Source organism: Heloderma suspectum, chromosome 3 (genome assembly GCF_057233095.1).
Source record: "Heloderma suspectum isolate Gila_16-S chromosome 3, 16-S_ref, whole genome shotgun sequence".
Lineage (NCBI taxonomy): Eukaryota > Metazoa > Chordata > Lepidosauria > Squamata > Helodermatidae > Heloderma > Heloderma suspectum.
The window spans coordinates 296,407,112-296,431,285 of record NC_139460.1 but is presented as its reverse complement, the minus strand read 5'-3'; the positions used below and the strand labels follow the sequence as shown (position 1 = coordinate 296,431,285).

The following is a 24,174-nucleotide window of genomic DNA, read 5'->3' as shown; positions in this document are numbered from 1 at the left end:
CAGGCACCGCATTCCAGTGGCAGGCGGGCCTGAAGGCAAAAGGGGGCAGGTGGGGGGAAAAAGCATGTTTTAGCAACAGCTCTTGCTGTCAGTAACTAGGATGGCTTTGTGTCCTCTTTTATGGAGGCCCATCCTCTATTTGAACAACTGCCAGAGGACTGTCCTCTCTTCTGAAGGTTTCCTCTATTTGAAGGGCTGTCCAGTCCAAGTCCAGTTTAAAGATAGAGAGCCATCAGAAGTTAGAGCTGGGCCTTGAAGTTACCCATTAACAAACAGCATCTGGACAGCAGACTGAACAAGGCACACAGGTCACCTGATCACAGTTTTCCACACTATGGTGAGATGAACTGTATTTCTATTTAAAATATAATAATTATTTCTAAATTGGCATTTATACATATAAATTGGCATGAGCAAATTTTAAGCAAATAAATGCCCTCTTTTGTCCCCCTTTTTAGTGAAGTGTGTCCTCTTGTTTGGTGATTCACAAGTGGCCACCCTATCTGTTCCGTAACTAAGCCTTTGGAGAGGAACTCAGCCTTTTAGGAGGGGGTCAGGGGAGACACGAAAAAGCCAGGAAACCACCCAATGATTGGTGGTTGGGGGAAGCAGGTGGGGTCTTATAGGGAACCCTAGAGGGCTGGGTTTGACCCCTGGGCCTGAGGTTCTGCACCTCTGTATTAAAAAGAGATAATTCAGTAGGAAATGAATCCATCATAAGATGCCGGAATTCCATGAGACCTTGTAGAGCCACTACCAGTAGACAATACCGGGGCAGATGGACAAAACAGTCTTACCAGGTCTAAAACAGCTTCCTATGTACAGTTAAAAGCAAAACATATGGCCAAAGCAAAAACTGCATGAGATAAAAGTTTCTGTCTTCATTTGGTCTTGTTACTGTAAACGTGTTCCCCTAAAAAAATCACCCTGTTCTCAGGATATCAGTGTAACATTCAAGAAAGGAAAGTTGCTACAGCCCCCTCCCATTTGAAATCCTCCTCCATTGAATAATGGCTTTCTGCACATGCGTTTCAATCCTTCTGGTACTCCAGGTGGGAACAGATCATTTTGAAAGTTAGAGACACTTAAAAAATAAAATAAACTATCTTCCAAATTAGATTTACAAAAAAATAGAAAAATAACTCCCCCATGACTTGTCAAAGTACATTTTGGTTTGTTTAGTCCTTCCTTGGATAAATAGAAATTCAGTTTACTAGGCCTTTTTTCTCCATGACTGGTCATAACGTCTTTCTGTTTATTGAAAATAAGAGAGCTTTCAGCCCCTTCTGGAGGAAAATAGGAATTCAGTTTACTAATTTTCTGGTCATACTGACCTCCAAGAAGAGAAAGATAGATTAGGGAAAAACAAGCATTTTTAAGCATGAATATTTAAAATTACTTTGGTGAGAACAAAATGTGCATTTATTATTATGCCAATTTTTCACTTATTAGCCATAACTTGTACGTCACCACCTGTTACTTCCAAGAAAACCTAACTATTGCCAAAACTGCATAGAGAACTACATAACAGCTTCATTAAAAAGTAGCTGTTAAATTTGATGAGTTTGTTTCCTAATCAAGCACTAAAGCTTTTCTCGAGGGTGTTCATTATGTCAGTAGAATATTACAAGTGGGATGTGTGCGTGCGTGTGTGTTCATGTGCGGGGGGCAGGGATTTCTGTATGGGATGAGAATGAGCATGAACTGGGGCCATCTCCTCCTGACCTTTGTGGGAATGTTTTCCTCCTGTGAAGGTGTGGGGAAGAGAATAACGGCAACTTTTGGAGGAGGGGCAAAGTCATCGCTTTTTAAAGGCTGGGGGTACACTTACATTTTGACAAGGTAGCGGAAGGGTTTTAATTTTTAATTTTTTTTAAACAGTTTTAAAAAAGACATCTGCTCAGAATGTCCCTGGGAGTGATGCTCTGTGATGAGAGCAGCCATCTTTCCCACCCAAGAATGCCCCTGAGAAGATGCTATGTGGCGACGTCATCACGTAGCATTGTTCTCAAGGGCATTTTCAACAGATTTTCAAAGGAGCAGCAGCCAGGTTGCTGAGTGCAGCCAAGCTGCTGCTTTGAACAGCAGCTCAGCCTTCTTCTTGTCTAAAATATTAGAACTGATTTACCCCCCTACCCAAAAGTGCTGTGACTCCCCCCGCCAAAGATTAACACAATTTTCAGGAAGGGTTTTTGGCCATCATGAGTGCTAAATACTTCAGCTCAGTGCCAATTTTTCTTTCCATCACTTACAGTTGGAGTAGAGATGGCAACGCAATGTGGTGCTGCAGCAGGCCCATGGTGCAGGATGCTCTCTATTTTATGGAGCAAGAACAGCGACATGTCAAGAAATTGGCCAGAGAAAGCCTGATGCAGGAGCTTGTGCAGCTCAAGCGTTTTGCAGCTCTTTCATTGTGCCCAAATCCAGTTAATTCTCTTTGTTATGCTTGCACTACAACATCAAGGACCCGTTCTGGCATACAATAAAACGGCAAAATCCTCAACCCCATTACCGTATCGCCATTACTGTTGGCTACGGAATGAAAGCCATTCCATACTGTAAGTACTGCTGTTCAAGGCTTGAAATCACATCCTGTGAGAGAAGCAGTGCTCTGCAATTATACTGTCATTTTGATGAATCAAAGCTACTTCATGAATAGCACAAGCTGTACACTTTTAGAATATTTTAGTGTGGACTGCATGATGGCATTGCTTTCAAAATGAAGTTCTGAATCAAAATGGCAAGGCAATACGCTTTTTAATGTGTTAATGCTTGCACTGGACTTGTAAAAGGAACAAGAGATTAACATTATGTATCTTAAATTTCAGAAGGGAGACCACAAGACACAATTAGCAGAGGGCTCAGACAGTGCCAAAACAGATGGAAATTTGATGTGTCTAATAGCTCCATGGCCTGGCTGCATCCAAGGTTCGCCGGGGATGCCAAAGCTACTAAAACTATCTGGCCTAAAACAATCATCCAGAACATTTGCATCCAGGCCAATATTAAAGAAGCACTGTGAATGCTCTTTTGAGCTCTCATGTGGCTACAGCATATCAGCAAGCTGAACGCTGGTATGTGCTCTTCTCAACACGCTGGCCCCTCCGTCACTGCTACCTCCTCTTCCCCTCCTTTATTGGCAAATGAAGCATCCCACAATTGAGTGCTTGAGTCTTAGGCTAGGTGCTTTATGATACATACAATTAGTGTAGCTAGGAGACTGAACTATGAATCAGGAAGTCCCTGATGCGTGAATCTCACTTCCACCACAAACTCAACAGGTGCCGGGGCAAGCCACTCTTTCTCAGCCTCAGTTCCCCCATCTGTAATATGGGGAATAATAATACTTACCTTACAGGGTTGTTATAAGGGTTACAAGTAGGTAATGTAGGTGAAGTGCTTTGAATACTTGAAAGTGCTAGACAAATGGACTAGTATTATTAAGTATTATAATCCCAAAGGAGGAAAGGAGAAGGAAACGGCATGATGAAGTGGTTGGCCAATGAGGAAGAGCATGTACCATCATCTGATTTGCAGATATGCTACAGCCATGTGTACAAAGCCATTGTACAAGGCCTCTTTTTAATGTAACTCTGGACACAACCTCAGTAAACTCTCCATGACGGGGCATGATGTCCACAAGTATACGTGGATGTACAGATGTAAGAGTAAATGAACTGAGATGTGGCATAGCCTGTAAAGACTCTTCCCATGCCCAGTTGATGCAAAATGTGGCAACTCATGAACCATCAGGATCACATTGCATCAAGTGCTCCAGTTTCTGCCCTGGCTTCTTGTGTATCACAGAGAAACGTTCTGGAGATATTTACAAGGGGAAGTGGTAGATGAGAGGGGTTAACTTTTCTCCTGCCTGCTGTTCCTCCTCTGAAATTCCCTGTTACCTTTCTCTTAACTAGGGTTCCAAACATGTTTTTGTTGTGTCAAGTGGGGAAAAACAGTTGCAGGGGAAAAGGATGGACAGAGGACAAGTTAACACACACCATTTCCACCCACCGCTTACCCCTTGCAAATCCCACCCTCCCCCTGCTGTGTTGAAGCAGAGAGGTGGCCACTGAAATTTCCAGACGCACGTTGGATGTAGAATGTTAGCTCCAGCTTTATAACCCTTGTTCATTTTGTCTGCATATTTCTTTTAAAACACAGTAAACCTGGCTACTATGCAGTCCCAGACCCAGGTATTTTGAGAATCCCAATCCAAGCTTCCCCATCCCTTTCTTGGGCAAAATGCATCCAATTTATTAAGGGATGTGTGGATGCATATCCAGTGTTTATTAAGGAAAAAAACTGCCTGGGAGTTCAAAAGGAGGAAGCACATACGTACACAAAATGATCAGTATAAAGACAATGAAGAACAAGCGTGAAATAAAATTGCAATGCTGGTCTAGATATACTCTATGGGCCAGTTTAGCTGTCATAAGGAACAATGGTTTCCCATTATGGGCACAAGCCACTGATTTGTCTGAGATCCCTTGCCTCTTGCATGGCTGTAAAAGTAACCACACTTCCTGGTTTTACCTGAATTCAGGGAACTGTAGTTTCTTTAAACTGCAGTTTCAGAATAAGCCAGGATCTGAAACCACAGTTTGATCCCAGAGTGTTCTAACAAACAACGAAGTAAATTGAGATTCCCCGTGTTTAGACATAACGGGGAACTGTGATTACTTTAAAAGCAGAAGCAAAAACTTCCAAACTTCTCCTTATGGCCATACTAGGGGTGGGGGCAGCATGCGCTCATATAGGTTTGTGCACAGAATGGGAAACAATGGTTTTCCATTACCACCTCCATGAGTAGTGTCAAGATTCCCTTAGCCCCCACTTCACTTCATGCCCAAACATACACAGACAAGAGGCTTCAGTCTATAGCTTTTAATCCATACTTCACAGGGTCATACAGATGCAAATTCTCAGAGACTCTCCATCTACAAGGAATGCATTCAGGGGATTCAAATGGAATTTACGAGAGTTGCCCGCCGTTTGAAGAGGGAGGCGGTCTCGCTAGCCTAACTTAAGTGGGGGAGGTCCCTCTCTTGTCATGAGGCCTCTAAGCGCAGCTTTTCACGCAAGGCCAATCAGGTAGACTGTCTAAGTTCCGCCCTGCCTTCTCTCTCTTTGCTCTTCGCCTGCACCTGGCATCTATTAGGTCATCCTCCTGTTCTCTGCCTCTCATGGGGGGTGAGGAGGGACCCTCAAGCTCAGCCATCTGGACATTTGTAACTGAGAAGCAGGCCTACTCATATCTAGACTAGCCTGGGAAAACACCTCCCCCATGTCTGATGGTTCTCCTTCAGAATCTGAACTGCTATCCCACTCCCTGCGCCCAGAAACACCCCTGACAAGTAGCCTATTGCAACAATATGCAGGTCTGAAACATGCTGCCTTTCAATGGACCCAGCCACTTGTTTTTAAAATTAACACCAGCATTCTCTTACCTTGTGTTTTCTTTTGTAGTTCACAACATCTGTTTTGTAATTCATCCTCTCTTAAGACAGAAGCCTGAAGTTGCTCAGCTTCCAGTTCAGCTGCATCTGACACCAACCTTAAATGCTGCACCTCCTCTTGGAGGACCAGATTTTCCATCTGGCATTCACCTAAGCTTTGGTTCAAACTGGAGATTTCTAAAAAATAAAGTTGTAGTCAAAGTCCAAGATAAAATTGTACACCCAACCACAATTAAAATGTATTCTAGTCATGGGATTTATCTGACTCAATTACACTATTTCATATATATTTATTTGTTGCTACACAGCTCTTTAATAAAGGAGAAGAGGTGCCTAATTAATTTATCCTGGCTATTTAATACTAAGTAATGTAATTAATTTTAGTGAAAAACCAATGTGTTGATTTATGCTTGCAAATGCAGTCAGCACCAGCGAGGTCCTTAACCTTTAATTTCTGCTATTCATTGATATTAGGTAACAGACATGAATATAACCCACCTCATTAGTCACATCTACTCTAAATTTGTACAATTAAAATATTAAGATATGCTCTTAGCAAGCCTCCTTTTTTTTCTTAAATCCACACACAAGAAAGTTTAGTCAATTTCAACAACACACCCTGCAGGTTTTCAAGGGGCCCAGGCAACGAAATTGGCCAGTTGTTGGTGTGGGGGAGGAGAGCCATATTCCTTTCCAGGCCCTTATCTAGAAGCTATATGCTATGTCATTTGCCAGTTGGGTGGTATACAAATCAAATCAATCTATAAATAAATGTAAAGCCCTGCTGATTCTAAACTATTGAATCCTCTCATCATTTAAAGCAGGGGAGGTTACATTGCTTTTAAAATAAAATGTTGAATTCGCACGTCATCTTGAATGCTTGGGGGGAAAGGCCCATCCAAGCTGAATGATGCCATGACACCTCACCATAATGTTCATTGGGAGTGAGACGTTCATTGGGACTGTTAAAAAGGGTGTGCTACACTGAGGCTGTACCTTCCCACGCAAATGGACAACGGTTACAACTCCATCGGGTTGCGTAATTTCAAATATTCAGGAAAAATAATTATTTAAACTAACGGACATTTAGATGCACTGGCCACCATGAGCCTTTTGCAAGCCAAAGTGTCTCTTCATGTACTTAATGTTTGTGTGTGTGTGTGTGGGTCTGTGAGCATGAGGGGAGGGGGGAATGGTGCATACTAGTGTCTCTATATCTAAAGAAATCAAAGTCAATGTTTGTACATATATGACTTGTTTTCAAATATTCATGTTGATGCTCACTTTAAAGATTCCCTTGCTCTTGGGGCTGTAGAGGAATAATGGGGCACTCAGTCTTATTTTTCTTATGAGGATTAAATATAGGGATGTTAAAGAATTCCGCCATGGATCCCAGGGGGGCCGAATTCCAGTGAATTCAGCCCCCCGGAATCCGTGGCGGAACGGAGCCCCCCACCCCACCACCCCGCGAAAGCTCCGTGAAACGGAGCCTACCTGGCTGCAGCTCCAGCCACTGCTGGGCTGCCTTGGCCGCAAATGGTGGCCGTCATAGCAGCCGCCATTTGCGTCCCTACGCCGGCCCGTGATAGGCTACGTATATATTTACGTAGACTATCACGGCTAAAGCAGGGACGCAAATGGCATCCCCTACGCCATTTGTGTTCCTGCTTTAGCCATGATAGGCTATATAAATATTTACGTAGCTTATTACGGCTAAAGCGGGAACGCAAATGGCATAGGAGACGCCATTTGTGTCCCCGCTTTAGCCGTAATAGGCTATGTAAATATTTACGTAGCCTATCACGGGCTTGCGTAGGGACGCAAATGGCGTCCCCTACGCAGGACGCCATTTGCGTCTGCAGCAGCCCAGCGGCGGCTGGAGCCCCGCTGCGGGTTGGCCTGGCCGGCGACTCTGCGGAGCCCTGTGTAGGGGACGCCATTTGAGTCCCTGCTTTAGCTGTGATAGGCTACGTAAATATTTATGTAGCTTATCACGGGCTTATCACGGCGGCACTGCAAAATGCAGCTGCCAGACTGATAACGGGGACCAGAAGATTCAAATGTATAAGACCAACTCTGGCCCACTTGTCTTGGCTCCCTGTATGTTTGTGAGCTCGATTCAAGGTGCCAGTTTTAACCTATAAAGCCTTACACAGCTCGGGACTGCAATACCTACCCATACACTATGCTGAACATCTAAGGTCCTCCTCTGGATGCCTACTCCGAGGGAGGCTCAGAAAACAGCAACTAGGGAAAGGGCCTTCTTGGTGGTGGCAAATCATCATTATCATCATTTGGCGTCTGACTCCTGGCTCTTCCCCAGTGGCTGTCTAAGGTGCATCACTGGAAAGGTCCTTCTTCCAAGACCGCTGCTGTCAGAGGTGCATTTGGTGGTGACATGGAGAGTGCCTTTACAGTGGCCATTCCCAGGCTGTGGAGCTCCCTCCCAAGGGAGACAAGGTTCACTCCCTGTCCGCTATCCTTTCACAGGCAGGCAAAGACCACTTTATTCAAGAAGGCTTTTGGCCTGTAAGTGGGTCTGTTGGGTTGGATGCTGCTTTTATTTATTTATTTTATTCTATAATTGTTATGTTTGTATTATATTATAATGTAGTTTTATTGTTTTAATCAATATTAATTGTGCCTGTAAGCCACCTTGAGTGCCATTTTTTGGTAGGGAGGCAGGATACAAATCAACTCAATCAATCAATCACTGACAAGAAGTGAGCTTTCTCCTATGGGGTACCTGGCATGTTGATCTATTATGCTGCTGAGCAAAGGTTCTGACACTGGGCCCGTTCACATGATCGAAATAAACCACCATGACTTCTTTAAGTCCCTTGTGTGCTGTGATTTAAATAAGCCACTGTGGATTATTTAAATCCACGGTGAGGGTGACAGGGAGCTCTTCTTCTCGTTGATGACAAATCCCAGGGACTGCAGGGTTGAAAGAGTGGTGGTGGTGTCCTGCATGCACTGTTCCCATGACGATGAGCGGAGTAGGATGTCGTCCACATAGGGGTGTAGCTGGATGGCCTTTGACCTCAGCTGGGCCACTGGTGCCAGGAGGATCTTTGCGAACACTCTTGAAGCCATGGCTAAGCCAAAGGGGAGAGCCTTGAATTGGAATTGCTTTCTTCTGTAGCTGAAGCACAGAAACTTGTGGTGAGATGGCCGGATGAGAATGTGTAGGTAGGCCTCTGACAGATCCACCGAAGTTAAGAAGTTCCCTCTTTGGAGGCTCTCTTTTACAGATTTGAGCTCCATTCGGAACTTCTGTTTCTTCAGACAGTAGTTGAGCCTCTTCAAGTCCAGAATGGGTCTGGACCCCCCATTCCTCTTCAGGACTGTGAAGAAGAGGGAGAAGACGCCCTGGCCCCTCTCTTTCTGAGGCACCTTCTCGATGGCTTGAATCTGACAGAGGTGTTGTATTGCTGCAAGAGTCCTCAAATGCCCAGCTGGGTCCTTCCGAAGGGGAGAGCTGAAGAAGCATTCCCTGGGTGGGTCTCTGGGGCTCTATGGAATAGCCCTCCATCACCATTTCCAGGACCCAGTTGTCTGTTCAGAGCATTTGAGAAGTCCTGCAGCCATCCCCCCACCGGGGTGGGGGGATGATGAGTCATGCCGTACTGGGAGTCTTGCCTTGTGGGTGGGTGGAGGGGGGGAGGCTCTGTGGTTGCCCAGCTTGGCCCTGGTGTCACGTTGTCATTAGGCTTTTCCCTCTCTAGGTACGTATGTGGAAAGGAAGGGTGGCCTGAAGGGACAAAAGGGCTTGGGCTTTGCCTGAAAATGCTTTGCCTCTTTTTTGCTGGGACCGGTAAGGCTTTCTTCTTGTTCTTTGTCTCCACCAGCAGTTTGTCCAAGGCTTCCCCAAACAGCAACTTACTTGAGAAAGGAACGCCTGCCAAATTGGATTTGGTTTTGGTGTCCACCCCCCAGTTGTGTAGCCAGATGTTTCTTCTCGCCACAACATTGGTTGCTGTCTCCTTTGCCCCCAGCTGGAAGGAGTCTAGCGGCAGAGAAGCCTCTGCGGAGGGCTGCCTCAGCCCTTTGATTGTGCTGGTCCAAGGGAAGCTTGTCCTGCTCTGAGGTCATGAGGGCCTTGGAATTGAGAGTTGCGACAGGTTCGTCTACTCTCGGGGTGACCAGATCCTGCATGGCATCCTCTTGTAGGTGACAGAACTTCTCACAATGATGGAGTGTCTTAGATCTGGTTGGCTTAGACCACTCCTTGCACAGAATCTCTTCCAGGCTTAGTGGGAGTGACACATTTGGGTGAGGGGAGGGTGATGAGAAGGCCCCTGCCACCCCCGCCCTCTTTGCCCTGCCCTGCTGGGGTGTCGTGCCTTCTTCCTGGTCTGTAAGCTCCAGGATACTAAGGCATTTGCAGATTATTCTGGGAAATGCCTCCGAAGGGAAAAGACAGCCCTGCTGGGGGTTTTCCTTGGGCTTGTCTTCCTCTGAGAGGTGTCCCCCTCAGATTCTGATCAGCTTGATCTGAAGGAAGGGGATCTGGAGCTTTGGGAGTCAGAGTGGTAGGCTGGGGAGGAGGAAGAGGATCTCGCCCTTCGGCTCCCTTTTCCATGTCTCCTTGCTTTCTTTGTCTGGGTAGATGGTGACAAGGATTGGTGCGCTTCCTCCTGGAGGGGCACCTGCTTGAGTTGGACTGGGATCCGCCCAAGGCCTCCCTCCTCCTCCCCCTCTGCCTGCTTCTCCTGGAGTGGGTGCAGGGGGTTGGGGTGCGACTGCACCTCCATTTGGAGCATGATCTGCTGTGCTAGATGTCCATGGAGCTGTAGCTGGACGAATGTGAGCGCGATAGGGTGTGTTGCCTGTGTTGGGCCCTTTCCCTGGATCTGCTCCTTTGGGAGCACTCTCTGCATCCTGTCCACTTCTGGGGGGATGCCTTGCCTCTGATATGGTGAATGGCCTCCTCTAACAAATCCAGCACAGATCTTTCCCCCTCCTGGATTTGTGGTGGAGGCTGGCCCTCAGGATTGGGCCTATAGCTGGGCTCCAGGCCCCCTGTCCTTTCCTCCAGGGGTTCCTGCGATAGGGGACATGGGGGACTGGAGTCCTCTACTTCCTGCCCTTTCTGAGGCTCCAAATGGGGGCGTGGGCCTTGACGGGCTTGCCTCGGAATCCCTGTCTGGGTGGTGGTAGGGAACAGAAGAGGAGGGGGTTAGGGCCCTTGCCGCCGCCTGACTCACCCTCCCCGGGCTGCTCCTGCTCTTCATAGGGAGGGGGAGGGCAATGGAAGCCACTGCCGCCCCTCACAGGCTCCGCCGCCTGCTGTGACCTTGCTCCACCACGTCTGCATGGTTGTTGGGAGGGGGGGGCGATAGCAGCGCATGCCTCGACCTGTGGCTGAAGGATCTCTTCCCTTCCTGGGGGCAGAACCAGAGTGTTGGGGCTTCCCCCAGCAGCCAAGAAGCTCTTGGCAGGGGGCCTGGATCCTTCTGCCCACTGCAAGCTGGCCCTCTGTATGCCAGAGGAGCAGTCGCCTGCGTCGCGACGGAAGGTCGCCCCTTCTTCAGGGCCTTTCATTGTCTTCTTTGTCCTTATTTTTTTGGTCGCTGCTCTCTCGCGCGAGAGCCTTGGAGGAGCTGCCTCCTTCCACGAAGCAGGAAGTAAAACTAACGAACATGGGGGAGGCCCCACCTCCTCCAGAAGTTCTTCTTGGAGACTGCCTTCCCAGCCCCGGAGGCAGGACCTTCCCCATACTGGCTGGCCTCCCGCACTCGATGGGGGAACGCTTCTCTCTCTCTCAAGTCTCGTTCTCAATGAAGTGGTAAATCTGTACCTGGTCTGAACCACTTTTGACCAGCTGATGGAGATACACAAGACTGAATGGTCAGCCATATTTTTTAAAACACACCTTGACCTGGTTTTCACGACACAACAGCCGACCGTGGGTTAACCATAACCCGTGGCTTATTTTAGGGTTTTTTGAGGATTGTCTAACCCTCAAACAAACTCTACCACCTGGGTTTGCATGACACAACCTACGGCAAGCTGGATGCCCATGGGTGCCATGCAAAATGGCGCCCATAGACGTCCAGCACAACACAACAACCTCCACAGGTAAATTAACCCACACTCGGCTGTCATCTCATGTGAACCAGCTCCCTTCCTTCACATAGGAAAATAGATGTTAGGGAGAAAGTTAGGCCCCGACATCTAGTTTTCTGTGTAGAATTGAAGGTGTGTGTGTGTGGGGTGTGTGTGTGTGTGTGTGTTTGGTATAGAGGAGCATTCCATCAGACCCCAACTGCCATCTGAAGTTGTACAGCTTTACTGCCTCTGTGAGAAATATGTAGGTCTCAGTCGAATATATTTTACAGAGAGGCTGTGAGGACAAAATAATCTAGAATTGTAAACCACTGTAAAATATCTGTAAAAGTGGCCAAGAATAAAATATTGGAAACAGTTATAATCTGATAGTTTACCTGCCAATCCTGTTATATTAATGGTTTTTAGCTGTAAAAAAACCTCTCCTTTTAGTGCAATCCATTGGTCAAGAAAGCCAAATATCCCTTCTTTAATGCTGTTTAGCTCTCCTCTGATAAAGGGAAGAAGAACAAAGGCCTTCTTTAGGATAAACATATGTTGTTCCAATGTTTTTCTATCAAAAAAAGAAGAAAAAATAATTGGTCATTGATTTTTAAAACAAAATAGGTAACATTGGGGACAGTAAGCATTTAAAAGGCTACTGATTTAGATCAGGAAAGACAGTTAATTCAGTTCTCTACCTCATTTAGTGTCAACACTTATTAATTCCAGTTGGGCTCATCAGTACTTGGAATGCTTTTCAAAACTGTCAACTGTAAAGCAACTGCAGTTATATTTCCTATATGCCTGTCTACCCCATGTAGCTGGCACTCCTAGTCTATGCATTTTTTAATTCAGCATGCATGATTAAAAATGTAATTGGTTGGACAACACAGATGCTCTACAAAAGGTTACAGCTAATAGTCATATTTTAATGGTATTTTTCTATAATTTTCATGATCATCGAGCATGCCAAACAATCAGTAAGCCTCTCATATTTTCAGACAATTTTCTGATTTAGACAGGCTTAAGTCTTTCCAAAAAACAGTAGATGGCTAAACTTTGACTCATGAAATAGTTCAAGCAAGTGAGTTCAGACCACTGAAGTAACATCCAGGCAACCCTTGTGCTAGAGAGACTTGCTCATACCTCTGTCTCCTTTTCAATCCCAGCCACAAGTCGAGTCATACAACAGCAATATAGCTGAAAACTATATTTTCAAGAGAGACTTGCCCATACCTCTGTCTCCTTTTCAATCCCAGCCACAAGTCGAGTCATACAACAGCAATACAGCTGAAAACTGCCATGTATTTTGTCTTCCATTTCTGGCCCCTATTCTTCTCAATCACTCTGCCTCAGCTTCTGCTACCATGGTTCAACTTCCTCGATGCCTTCTGTCTCAATCATTCTATAGCAGGGACAGGGAACCCCTGGCCTATGGGCCAGATACACCCACAGGAGGTCTCCATCCGGTTCCTTCCCATATCTCTGATCAGTTACATAGTCACTGACTGTGTTCAGACAATATGATAACCCACACTCAATGGCTGAGGGTGGGTTGTCGTTGAACTGTGGGTTGTCGTTGAACTGTGAGTTATCGTGTTGTCTGAACTCAGCCGTGCTAACAAACCATAGCTCATTAACCATGAACAACCCATGATTTGTTGTTGGATTGTAAGCCCTGGGTTGTTTCAGCAAGTCATACGGAAAAGCTAATGCTGTAATTTTACCAGATATATCCAATTGTGTCCATCTTATCATTTCACAGAAAAAGTGAACTGACCCTCTGTACTGCCTCCTGAGAATTCTTACCGCAACAGTTGTGACTTTCTGTACAAAACTTCCCTCTCTTTCTGGAGGCATCTCAACTGTTCATTTAGATTTTGTATTGCAGCTTGCTTATTTTCAAGCTGTAGGGATAATGCTTTTATTCTGTAAGAAGTAAATAAAAGGTAACATTAGCATTTGCTAAAAATAAAATAAAATGCATGCCTAGGATCCAAAGGTGCCCTTCAGCTAATGGGAAAAAAACTCTTCTGTTCATGAAAGGACAGCTTCCAACTTAGTGGAGAGGTGTTATACCAGAAATGTGAACTGATATCTAGAGAGATTCTTCCCTTTGTACAACTCTTGGGCAATCATTTGCACAAGTTTGTTTGCATTTTTTTTCTCTGGATTCCATAATTTGCCTGGTGTATAGTTTAAATCCCTTACGCTGGCACTAATGCAGAGGTGGGGAACCTCAGGCCCAGAGGCCAAACCCGACCTTCCAGGAGCCCCAGGTTTTCCCAGATGGCCACGCCTCCTTCCCCTGGCCCCACCCAGCTCCCCCCAACTATTGATCATTTGGTGGTTTCCTGGCTTTCCCCCCATTCTAAAAGGTTGAAATGCCTCTCCTAAGGCTTAGTTACTGGCAGTAAGAGCTTTAAGTTAAAACATGCTGGGTTTTTTTTGTATTTTACCTCTTTTGCCTTTGGCTCCACCCTCTTTGTCTCTGGCTCCACCCACCACTGGAATGCAGCCCCTGAGAGCTTCTCTGAAATAAAATTTCGCCCTTGGGCTGAAAGAGGCTCCCCAACCCTGCCCTAATGGGTGGAGCAAAAGTAGTTCCTCACTGCCGAATAAGCCCAAAGACTGGGGCACAAGGAACTCCCCACTGCATGGCTGGGGCACAAGCAGTTTCCCCACTGCAGAGCAAGCCCTAGTGACTGCAGCACAAACTGCTTGCACCTCAGCTGTTCGGGCTTGCTTTGCAATGAGGAACTGCAAACCCCCTGCATATGAAAGTGGAGTTGTGACATAGCATCCCTTTGCACAGTGTGACATAGCAACAGATACTTCATTACATAAAGTCTTCTGCTAGCTCTTGTACAACATTTCGCAGAATGGCACTAATAGGTGAACTCGTTCCACTCACATTTTGGACTCAACCCCATATATTTTACTTTTAAGCCCCCCCCCCCCCCCGAAACGTAGACGTTAATATTTAAGCAACTTTAACTTTTGTGAACTGCCCACAGAACTTTGGCTGTTGGGTGATATAAAAATGTACTATATAAATAAATAAAATCTACAATTTTTTTTTTACTATGAAGGAAGTTAAAATGAATTATTTGGAAATTCAAACAGATTCACTGCAACATATTCTAACTATCAAAGAGCACATTTAGATAAGCGAAGGCTCAGTTAACCTTTGGTGTATATAGATAGAGGTATATGGGTATAAAAAGTAAATGTATATATGTCTGGGCAGCTTTTGGTCCCAGAGTAAATTATATGCTGTTAAAGTGCTGCATTCAATATGCCAACACATTTGGAACACTCAACAGTGGCCACAAGACTGGAAAAGGTCAGTTTACATTCCAATTCCAAAGAAGGGCAACGCCAAAGAGTGTTCAAACTACCGCACAATTGCGCTCATTTCACATGCCAGCAAGGTGATGCTCAAAATCCTACAAGCTAGGCTTCAGCAGTATGCGAACCGAGAACTACCGGAAGTACAAGCTGGGTTTAGAAGAGGCAGAGGAACTAGAGATCAAATCGCCAACATTCGCTGCATCATGGAGAAAGCAAGAGAATTCCAGAAAAACGTCTATTTCTGCTTCATTGACTACGCTAAAGCCTTTGATTGTGTGGATCACAACAAACTGTGGCAAATTCTGAAAGTGATGGGAGTACCAGACCACCTTACCTGTCTCCTGAGAAACCTGTACAAGGGTCAAGAAGCAACAGTAAGAACCAGACATGGAACAACCGATTGGTTCAAAATTGGGAAAGGAGTACGACAAGGCTGCATATTGTCACCCTGTTTATTTAACTTATATGCAGAGTACATCATGAGACATGCCGGGTTGGATGAATCAGAGGTCGGAATTAAGATTGCTGGGAGAATTATCAACAACCTCCGATATGCAGACGATACCACCCTAATGGCAGAAAGCGAAGAGGATCTAAAGAGCCTCTTGTTGAGGGTGAAAGAGGAGAGTGCAAAAGCTGGTTTGAAACTCAACATTAAGAAAACTAAGATCATGGCATCTGGCCCCATCACTTCCTGGCATATAGAAGGGGAAGAAATGCAAGCAGTGACAGATTTTACTTTCTTGGGCTCCAAGATCACCGCAGACGGTGACTGTAGCCATGAAATTAAAAGACGCTTGCTCCTTGGAAGGAAAGCTATGGCCAACCTAGACAGCATAGTAAGAAGCAGAGACATCACCTTGCCGACAAAGGTCCGTCTAATCAAAGCTATGGTTTTCACAGTAGTAATGTATGGCTGTGAGAGCTGGACTATAAGGAAGGCTGAGCGCCGAAGAATTGATGCTTTCGAACTGTGGTGCTGGAGAAGACTCTTACGAGTGCCCTGGACTGCAAGGAGGTCAAATCAGTCCATCCTAAAGGAAATCAACCCTGACTGCTCATTGGAAGGACAGATAATGAAGCTGAAGCTCCAATATTTTGGCCACCTAATGCGAAGAGAAAACTCCCTGGAAAAGACCCTGATGCTGGGAAAGACTGAAGGCAAAAGGAGAAGGGGACGGCAGAGGATGAGATGGCTAGATAGCATCACGGATGCAATGAATATGAACTTGAGCACGCTCCGGGAGAGAGCGCAGGACAGGAAGGCCTGGTGTGCTATGGTCCATGGGGTCACGAAGAGTCGGACACGACTGAACGACTGAACAACAACAACAATCTTTTTCTGTGGCTCATTTCCATCACAATGTTCTGCTTTTTCTCCTAGCTCTCTTCCCTTTTCTATTAAGATAAAGGAACACACGTTGCTATACTGTAGGTTCCTAATAAAGCTGTTATCCATCTAAAGAAGTGTAGTTGATTAATTGCCTAGATTTAAGTAATTAATCCATTATACTTAAAGCCATTTACATGTTATCTGAACCTCAAATGCCTTTGGGGGGATACTGAAGGAAATGTAAAATAACTTACAATTAAACAAAACCCACCACTCACTCTCAGAAGGTCACTTTTGTTTCCATACTGAATTATAGTAACTCCCTAGAACCAAAATAGCCTTGAGAAGTAGAAAAGTATCCCTCACTCCCAGATCTCACTGATATATATTTTCTGCATTTTCTACAACTATATTTTCAGCATTTTAAATTGGCTCCCACTGAGTCAGAGTAGTATTTTCACAACAGGGATCAAAAAGAATATATCCACTCAACGTATTGCTAACCAGGCATATAAGGGAGTGCATTATAGATACAGAGGGGTAGAGCTACTACCCACCCACATGGTTCTCCTGGTCTGCAAATGACCATTGTCAGTTGGGTACTAGAAATTCAGGGTGGCATTCCACTTCATCTGCCCAACCTCTCAGCTTTATAGCTTTAAGCATTACTTGCTCTGCCCAGTGCTGGACTTCAGTTCATGCCAGTTCCTGACTGTAAGAATATGTGGAAATTAAAGAGAAAGTGCTTTTATTTTCCAACCTTATAGCAATCCAATGATAATCGGTTCCAGCTTCTTCCTCCTGATGAAGTGGACAAGGTGCTTTCATCTGTAAGGCCAGCCACCTGCTTACTTGATCCTTGCCCATCTTGGCTCATTAAGGGCTGCAGAGAGAGACTGGGTGAGGGGATCAGGGCGGTGGTGAACGCCTCCCTTGAGGAGGGAGTGATGCCATCGGCCCTCAAGGAGGCAGTGATAAGACCGCTCTTAAAGAAGCCCTCCTTGGATCCTCAAGTTCTGAACAGCTTTCGCCCAGTCTCAAATCTGCCATTTTTGGGCAAAGTGATTGAGCGGGTGGTGGCGATGCAGTTGAAGGCACACTTGGAAGAAACTGATTATCTAGACCCATTTCAGTTGGGCTTCAAGCTTGGGCATGGGACAGAAACGGCCTTGGTCACCTTGGTGGATGATATGTGGAGAGCTCTGGATAGGGGTGAATGCTCCTTCCTTGTTCTCCTCGACCTCTCAGCAGCTTTTGATACCATTGACCACAGTATCCTCCTGGACCGCCTGGAGGGGTTGGACATTGCAGACACCGTATTGCGGTGGTTCCGGTCCTTCCTCTCCAGCAGGTACCAGAGGGTAGCACTGGGAGAGGAGGTTTCGGACCCGTGGCCACTCGTGGGGTGCCACAGGGTTCCGTCCTCTCCCCGATGCTATTTAACATCTATGTGAAGCCGCTGGGGGCTATCATCAGGAGGTTTGGGGTGCAGTGTCATCAATATGTGGATGACATGCAGCTCTACCTCTAGTTCAAATCTTCACCAAGGTTGGCCGTAGAATCCCTGTCCAAATGTCTGGAGACAGTGAGTGGCTGGATGGGGAGGAATAAGCTGAAGCTGAACCCTAACAAGACTGAGGTACTTTTGGTGGGAGACAAGAGGAGGCTAGGGGATGTTGACCTGGTGTTGAATGGGGTACGGCTACCCTTGAAAGACCAGGTCCGCAGCCTGGGGATCATTTTGGACTCCCAGCCGTCCATGGAGGCTCAGGTGTCAGCTGTGAGCCGGACAGTGCTGTATCAACTCCATCTGATACGGCAGCTGCGCCCCTTCCTTCCCGACCATCTGCTCCCATCAATATGTGGATGACATGCCCTGGTCTCCTCTCGTTTAGACTACTGTAATGCGCTCTATGTGGGGTTACCCTTGAAGATGGTTCGGAAACTGCAGCTGGTACAGAACGCGGCGGCTCGCCTGATTAAAGGCAGCCACCGGTGAGATCACATCACTCCAGTGCTGAAGGAGTTGCACTGGTTACCAGTTGTTTTCCAGGCCAAATTCAAGGTGTTGGTTTTGACCTTTAAAACCCTATATGGTTAAGGAGCGCCTCCAGCAGCACCAGACAGGCCGCTTAACAAGATCAGCCTCAGATGGCCTTCTCTCTGTCCCATCAGCCAGGACAGCTAGACTGGTGGGGACGAGGGAGAGGGCCTTTTCTGTGGTGGCCCCCACTCTGTGGAACTCCCTCCCTAGGGAACTCCGTCATGCCCCCTCTTTAATGAGCTTCCGTCGTGCATTAAAAACGTGGTTGTTCAGGCAGGCATTTGGGGTGGGTTAGGGTATTTTAGAAAATGTTTTTATGGTAGAATTTTATTGTTTTAAACTGTTTTATTGTATGTTGTACATCGGCCAGAGTGGCTGGGTGACCAGCCAGATGGGCGATTAATAAATTTAATAATAAATAAATAAATAAAAAATAATGAAAAGATCTGCTGTGCCAGCAAATCAGCACTTAGGCTGGAACATACTATTTGCTGCGGCAGCTCAGTGTCAGAAAATGCTCAACAAAACATGACAACCAGTGTTAAAGGCAGATATGTCAGCACAAGTATTTACGATCAGGATGCTGGGGTGTTTTTTTTTCTTTCTTTCTTTCTTGCAGTGTCAACAGGTCTTTAACAGCTGTCCAGTCAGTCATGCGAAGACAAGCCTTCCTATTTAGATCACAGATATGAAATATACCCAGTTCATTGTGAAAGGGATCCAGGTAAAAAGTGTTAGAATTGTTCCACTGAGAGTTGAGCCAAAATGTTGTTTATATGCTTTTTAAGTTGGGATCTTCGGTGCACATGTACCTGGGAGTAAGTCCCATCAGATTCATTGGGACTTACTGTTTAACTAATCCTATGGATATTTGTTTGCTAAGGAAGAGTAAACAAACATCCATAGGATTGGGCTGCAGCTCAGATATACACCTCAAATGACATGGACATTACATATCCCAACAGTTGCCAACAAGCTGTGTGTGCTATACAGCTGGGGTGGCCAGAAAGTAGATCTCCAGATATGTGACATTTCAACTCCCAGCATTCCTAACAACTGGCCATGTTGGCAGGGGCTTCTGAGAGTTGGTCCAAAACATCTAGAGCTCTATCTTCTGCCCACCCCTGCTATACAGCAGCATTCCCTAACCTGGTGTCCTGTGGATATGTTGGACTGCAACTCCCATCATTCCCAGCCAGTATGGCCATTGTCCATGCCAAATGGGAATGATGGGAGTTGCAATCAAACACATCTGGGTGAGGAAGGCTGTGCTACAAAAAGTGCTGAACAGGGGGTGCTTAACAATTTATAGTTAAGCTGAAGACTGATGAGTCCCCTTCAGTCATTTTTCCCACAGGAGATTACAATCATGTGAAGGGCCAGTCTATGCATAAAGCAGGCTTTCTGCTTCAGACATTTAACCCCAACATGTGGATGGGGGAACACATGATGGCATGGCAACCCTGATATCCCCTTCACATGAAGGGAAGCCTACTGCAGTTTGTTTTTTTTTAAAGAGAGATGGAGGTGGTTTAAAAGTGTTTTCTGTTTAAGGCATTCGAAATGGGATATTGAAAGTGTGGCAGGGGGTGTCACCCCTGACCTACATAAATTTATTATTTGTGCACAAGGGCTCTCTTCAGACAAGGTCAAAGGTTGATGCATTGCAGATTTTGATTTATCAGCACCAAAAATATAATTACTAATCACTCAGCCTAACCTACCTCACAGGATTGTTGTGAGAATAAAATGGTGAAGAGAAAACTATGTACATCATTTGGAGACACTTGGAGGAAGGGCAGGATTATTATTTTTAATGTAATAATAAATAAGATGCAAATTCAATTTCTATCTGTGATTAATTTTTCCCTGCATACCAATATTATTTTAATAAAGCAAAACAGGAAAATAATCACAGAGTGTTTTTTTCCAACTATGAATGTGTCAAAGTTACCACTTAATGATACCCAGATATTTAAAAAATGAGTCTAAAACCATCTGTAGAAATCATGTTAAATAACATGGCAAATATGTAGAAACAAAACATTGGAGGAGATTCCCATCCCCTAAGAGAAGTATTACTTTTCAAGGCTGGGGGGGGGGCGGGGGGACACACAAAAGACTTCAGAGTAGGGAAGGGATAAAGGACACCTTTGTTCTCCCCACCCTGCCAGCATTCTCCTGTTGTATAGTGCTATATAGTTGCCAGCCCCAATTCTGAGTATTTTAGGGGGGGGGGGCAGAAATATGCAGTTGGTGGACATTTATGTGCATAGACATCTTCTCAATTCTTGTATGTTGGGGAATAGCCAAAGAGCCATGTGACTTGGGGCAGGGCTAGGGCCCCTTCTGTCATATGAAGCCCCTTCCCGTGATACACATGTGAAAGGGTTAATGTCTGCTTGACTTCTGGTTTCTCTAGGCCAGCCTTCCCACTGGTGACCTCCAGATGTGTTGGAATACAACTCTCATCATCCCCAACCAGCCTGGCTCTGGTGAGGGAAAGGCAGCTTTAGACCCTTCCTCCCCTCTCTCCTGTAAGCTCAACTCCCATCATCATTCTGTCAGCTCACCAGTTCCAGTGAGGCAGCTTTCAGGTTTTTTAGAATGTCATTTTCTTTTAATTCGCAAACGTATGTTTTTCTGCATATCTGGGGCATCTCCTGAAGACGACAAAATCTCTATCTTATTTTTGGGTAGCCTCATTTTGCCTCCACTCTGGTAACACATTTAATCACCTGTGTTCCCAACTGAATAAGGGGGATGATTCCAGAGGTAAAGGCTCCCAGATACATGCATTGTGCGCTATGGATGACATTGGCATTTCATCCACAGCTCTAGAATCTATTTCTGATCCAGAAGGTACAGCTTGAAAAGCTTCCAGAAACCCTGTTGAGGCTCTGGAGCCATTACAAAGGAACAGCAGCCATAGAATATACGGGCTTCCTCCTTGATTAGATTAAAGAGGGTTGTTCCCTTCAAACAGGGGAAATATGCACATGGCCTGATTGCCATGCCACCACCCAGCCAACTAACCCATGAGGGTACCTTTGCACTGACCAGTCAAAAGCCCCGGTGGGAAACATGGCCCAACCCTGAAATGTCCCCACCTCCCAGACAGGTCAAGCGCTACCTGCACACTCTTTGTTTTGAACGTGGGGGTTGGACTCGATGGTCTTGTAGGCTCCTTCCAACCCTACTATTCTATACTATTCTAGTCTATGAATATTACACTATGCAGTATTACTACGCTACTCTGTATAGCTAGCTGGATCTAAATTAATCAAGAGGTAAAGGACCTCCCTGAGCCTTCTGTTCAGTTGCTAGAACCAAACTATTGTTCCCTTTAGCCCTATTCAGGCATTCAGTCTAAGAAATAAACACACGAGCTCTCTAGCCCCCCCCCCCCCGCCATGCATTTCTGTCGCCCTCTCCTCATGGAAGGTGATGGTCTGAAGGGGAGAGCCTCTTGTATCTGTGGAGGTTCTCCATGTGAGCCAGGACACTGATTACCCACTTGGGGTATTTTTAAATAGAAAAGTAGTCTACACCTTAAATAAATAAGGGCACAGTCCTATGGATGTTTAGACAGAAAAAAAAGTGCTGGCTGGGGAATGCTGGGAGTTGTAGGACTTTTTTCTGTCTAAACATCCATAGGATTGCATCTTGAGACACATTTATTTTGGAAAACCTGAATCCTAACTGTGCCGCTGTGTCCTCATTGCAGCCATCTTTCAATTTCAGTCTGGCTCCTTGCTCTGAACTGCATGGCCCAACTCTGAAAAACATAGATATCCATCGGTATAGCCTGGTAATTAAGGGTCTATTCAGACCTAGCTTTCCTAAACAGTGCTGGGGCAGGGAGACAGGTATATTAAAGACATGAGCACATACACTGTGGTATTGTCCCCACTATTTCATGGACTTTTTTTTTAAAGGGTTGTTTTTTGTCTTCTTTAATTTTTGAAAGCTGTATCCTTCTCTCAAGCACTACTGGAGGCATCTCCCCTAACTGTTTAATTATTTTCTGTTTTCTGTTTAAAGCCTCTAAAAGCTTTATACATCTGAGTGCAGAAATTAAGAAAGCAAGCCCTCCTCAGTCTTTTATCTCAAGCCTTAAGCTCTCTGCGTCTTACATTCTGGAGAGAATGTTCAACCTGGCATGATTCTCAGGACCTCATGTGCCCCTCACCACAGGGAGGAAGTAATTAACTGGGTTATGCTTATTGTAATGCAGTAACTCCTTGACTACCTGATCAGATCCCAGGAAGATTTTACCACCTGAGTGACCCACAAAAACCCAGAGTGGCCAATGAATACAGGCAGTGGCAGTGGTCCCACTTGGAATTTTGAGTAAGTGTCATGGGTACCATCAGGAAATGGCTGCTGGGGGAGGGGGTGGTGGTCCTATAATCTAGAATTAAGCCCTACTAAAAAAAAATTCCCTACAGTACAGCTGTTTTACTTCATCTCCTTTAATACATTGTTGTTAGACTTATTATTAGCCATATTTTAAGAGTTAATTTACCTGTACAGCCAGTTGTACACCTGCAGCAATCAGGGTGTTAGGCTAGAATGTTCCTTCCAACTCTATAATTCAAATACCTTGTATACATAATTTGCTACCATACAGCATGCCTATTCTCTCTCACACAGAGGGGCTTCACTGTTTGGCAATATCAAACACTCGTTTGAACCCACAGTTACCTCTCTCTCTTCTCTCTCTCTTTCTCTCTCATACGCACCCACACCATTCAATCCACAAAAAAACACAGAGCAAACACACACAAAGACCCCCAACCTTCTTTCTCCCCCATGATCTCCTGGCTGCCCATTCAACCTCAACCCTTCCTCCTCATCACCACCATCAGGTCATCCCCAGCCAACCCTCAGCTTCCATCCTTACCAGGCAGCTCTGGCAGATCCCATCTTTCCTCTCACCCCTTTGTTTGGGGACAACTGGGAGTGCGGCAGAATTAACTGCTGGCTTCCACCCACCACCTACCTTCCTAAAAAGTGTCTGGGTCCACCCACCCTTTTAATTCCCAAGAATGCCTCTGAGTCCACCTGGGGCCCAGAGACATTCTGGGGAATAAAAAGGGTGGGTGGCTAGAAGCCAGTGCTTCACTTTGAAGTGCTCCTGGCTGCCTTCCCAAAATGTAAAACATTTCTTTTTAGAAATCACAAGCACTTTGTTGGTGCAGGTGTCCACAGGTGCACACCAACCTCAGGGATATAGCAGGGAGCTAGAATTGTCTAGTGGTTAGAGTCAGACCAAGATTGGGGACTAGTATTCAAATCCCCCCTCAGCGATGAAGCTGACAGTGACCTTTGCCCAGGGATTCTCCCAGCCTAACTTACCTCACAGGGTTGTTGTGAGGATAAAATGGGGGAGGTGAGAACAATGTGTACTACCCGGAGCTCTTTGGGAGAAGGGTGGGAGAAAAGCCTAATTAACTTAGGGTGCAATTCTATGCATGTTTAGATATGCATAGGATTGTGCCCTTAACAGAATAAATACACTCTCCCCAGTTGAGAAGAGGAAAGGCTATATTCCCAAGACGCATACCAGATGGAAAGTTCTCCCTAGAATCTAGCATGTCTGAACAAGCTTTTGGTGTACATGAGTAAGTTTGGCAGCAACTCATTTCCTCTATGTTATACATTTTTATTTTTCAAAGAATTTGCTTGCATATGGAATAACCAGCTGGGACATGCTCTATAGGATCCTGTGGATAAGCCCTTAAGCATTACTGAAGGCAAAATTGATGTCCTTCTACTTTGACATTGTAATCAAAGATGCCTAAAGTATTCAACAAGAAACACATGCAACTTATCTTTGTACAAGGGTGGATAAAACACAATATGGAAGAATGTGGTTACACCATGATATACAAATTAGCCATTTCACTTGCCCAAAAGTCCTCTAA

General features: G+C 45.4%; 1 protein-coding gene across 1 annotated transcript in view; it reads right to left on the bottom strand.

Annotated features, from left to right (window-relative positions):
• Nucleotides 1-24,174, bottom strand: part of LEKR1 (leucine, glutamate and lysine rich 1) — a 125,459-nt gene that overhangs the window by 69,954 nt on the left and 31,331 nt on the right. The window contains exons 4-6 of the mRNA XM_084847339.1: nt 13,323-13,442; nt 11,909-12,084; nt 5,451-5,636 (exon numbers count right to left, since the gene is read on the bottom strand). Coding sequence (XP_084703465.1) covers nt 5,451-5,636; nt 11,909-12,084; nt 13,323-13,442 — 482 coding nt within the window. The remainder of the gene's footprint in view (nt 1-5,450; nt 5,637-11,908; nt 12,085-13,322; nt 13,443-24,174) is intronic.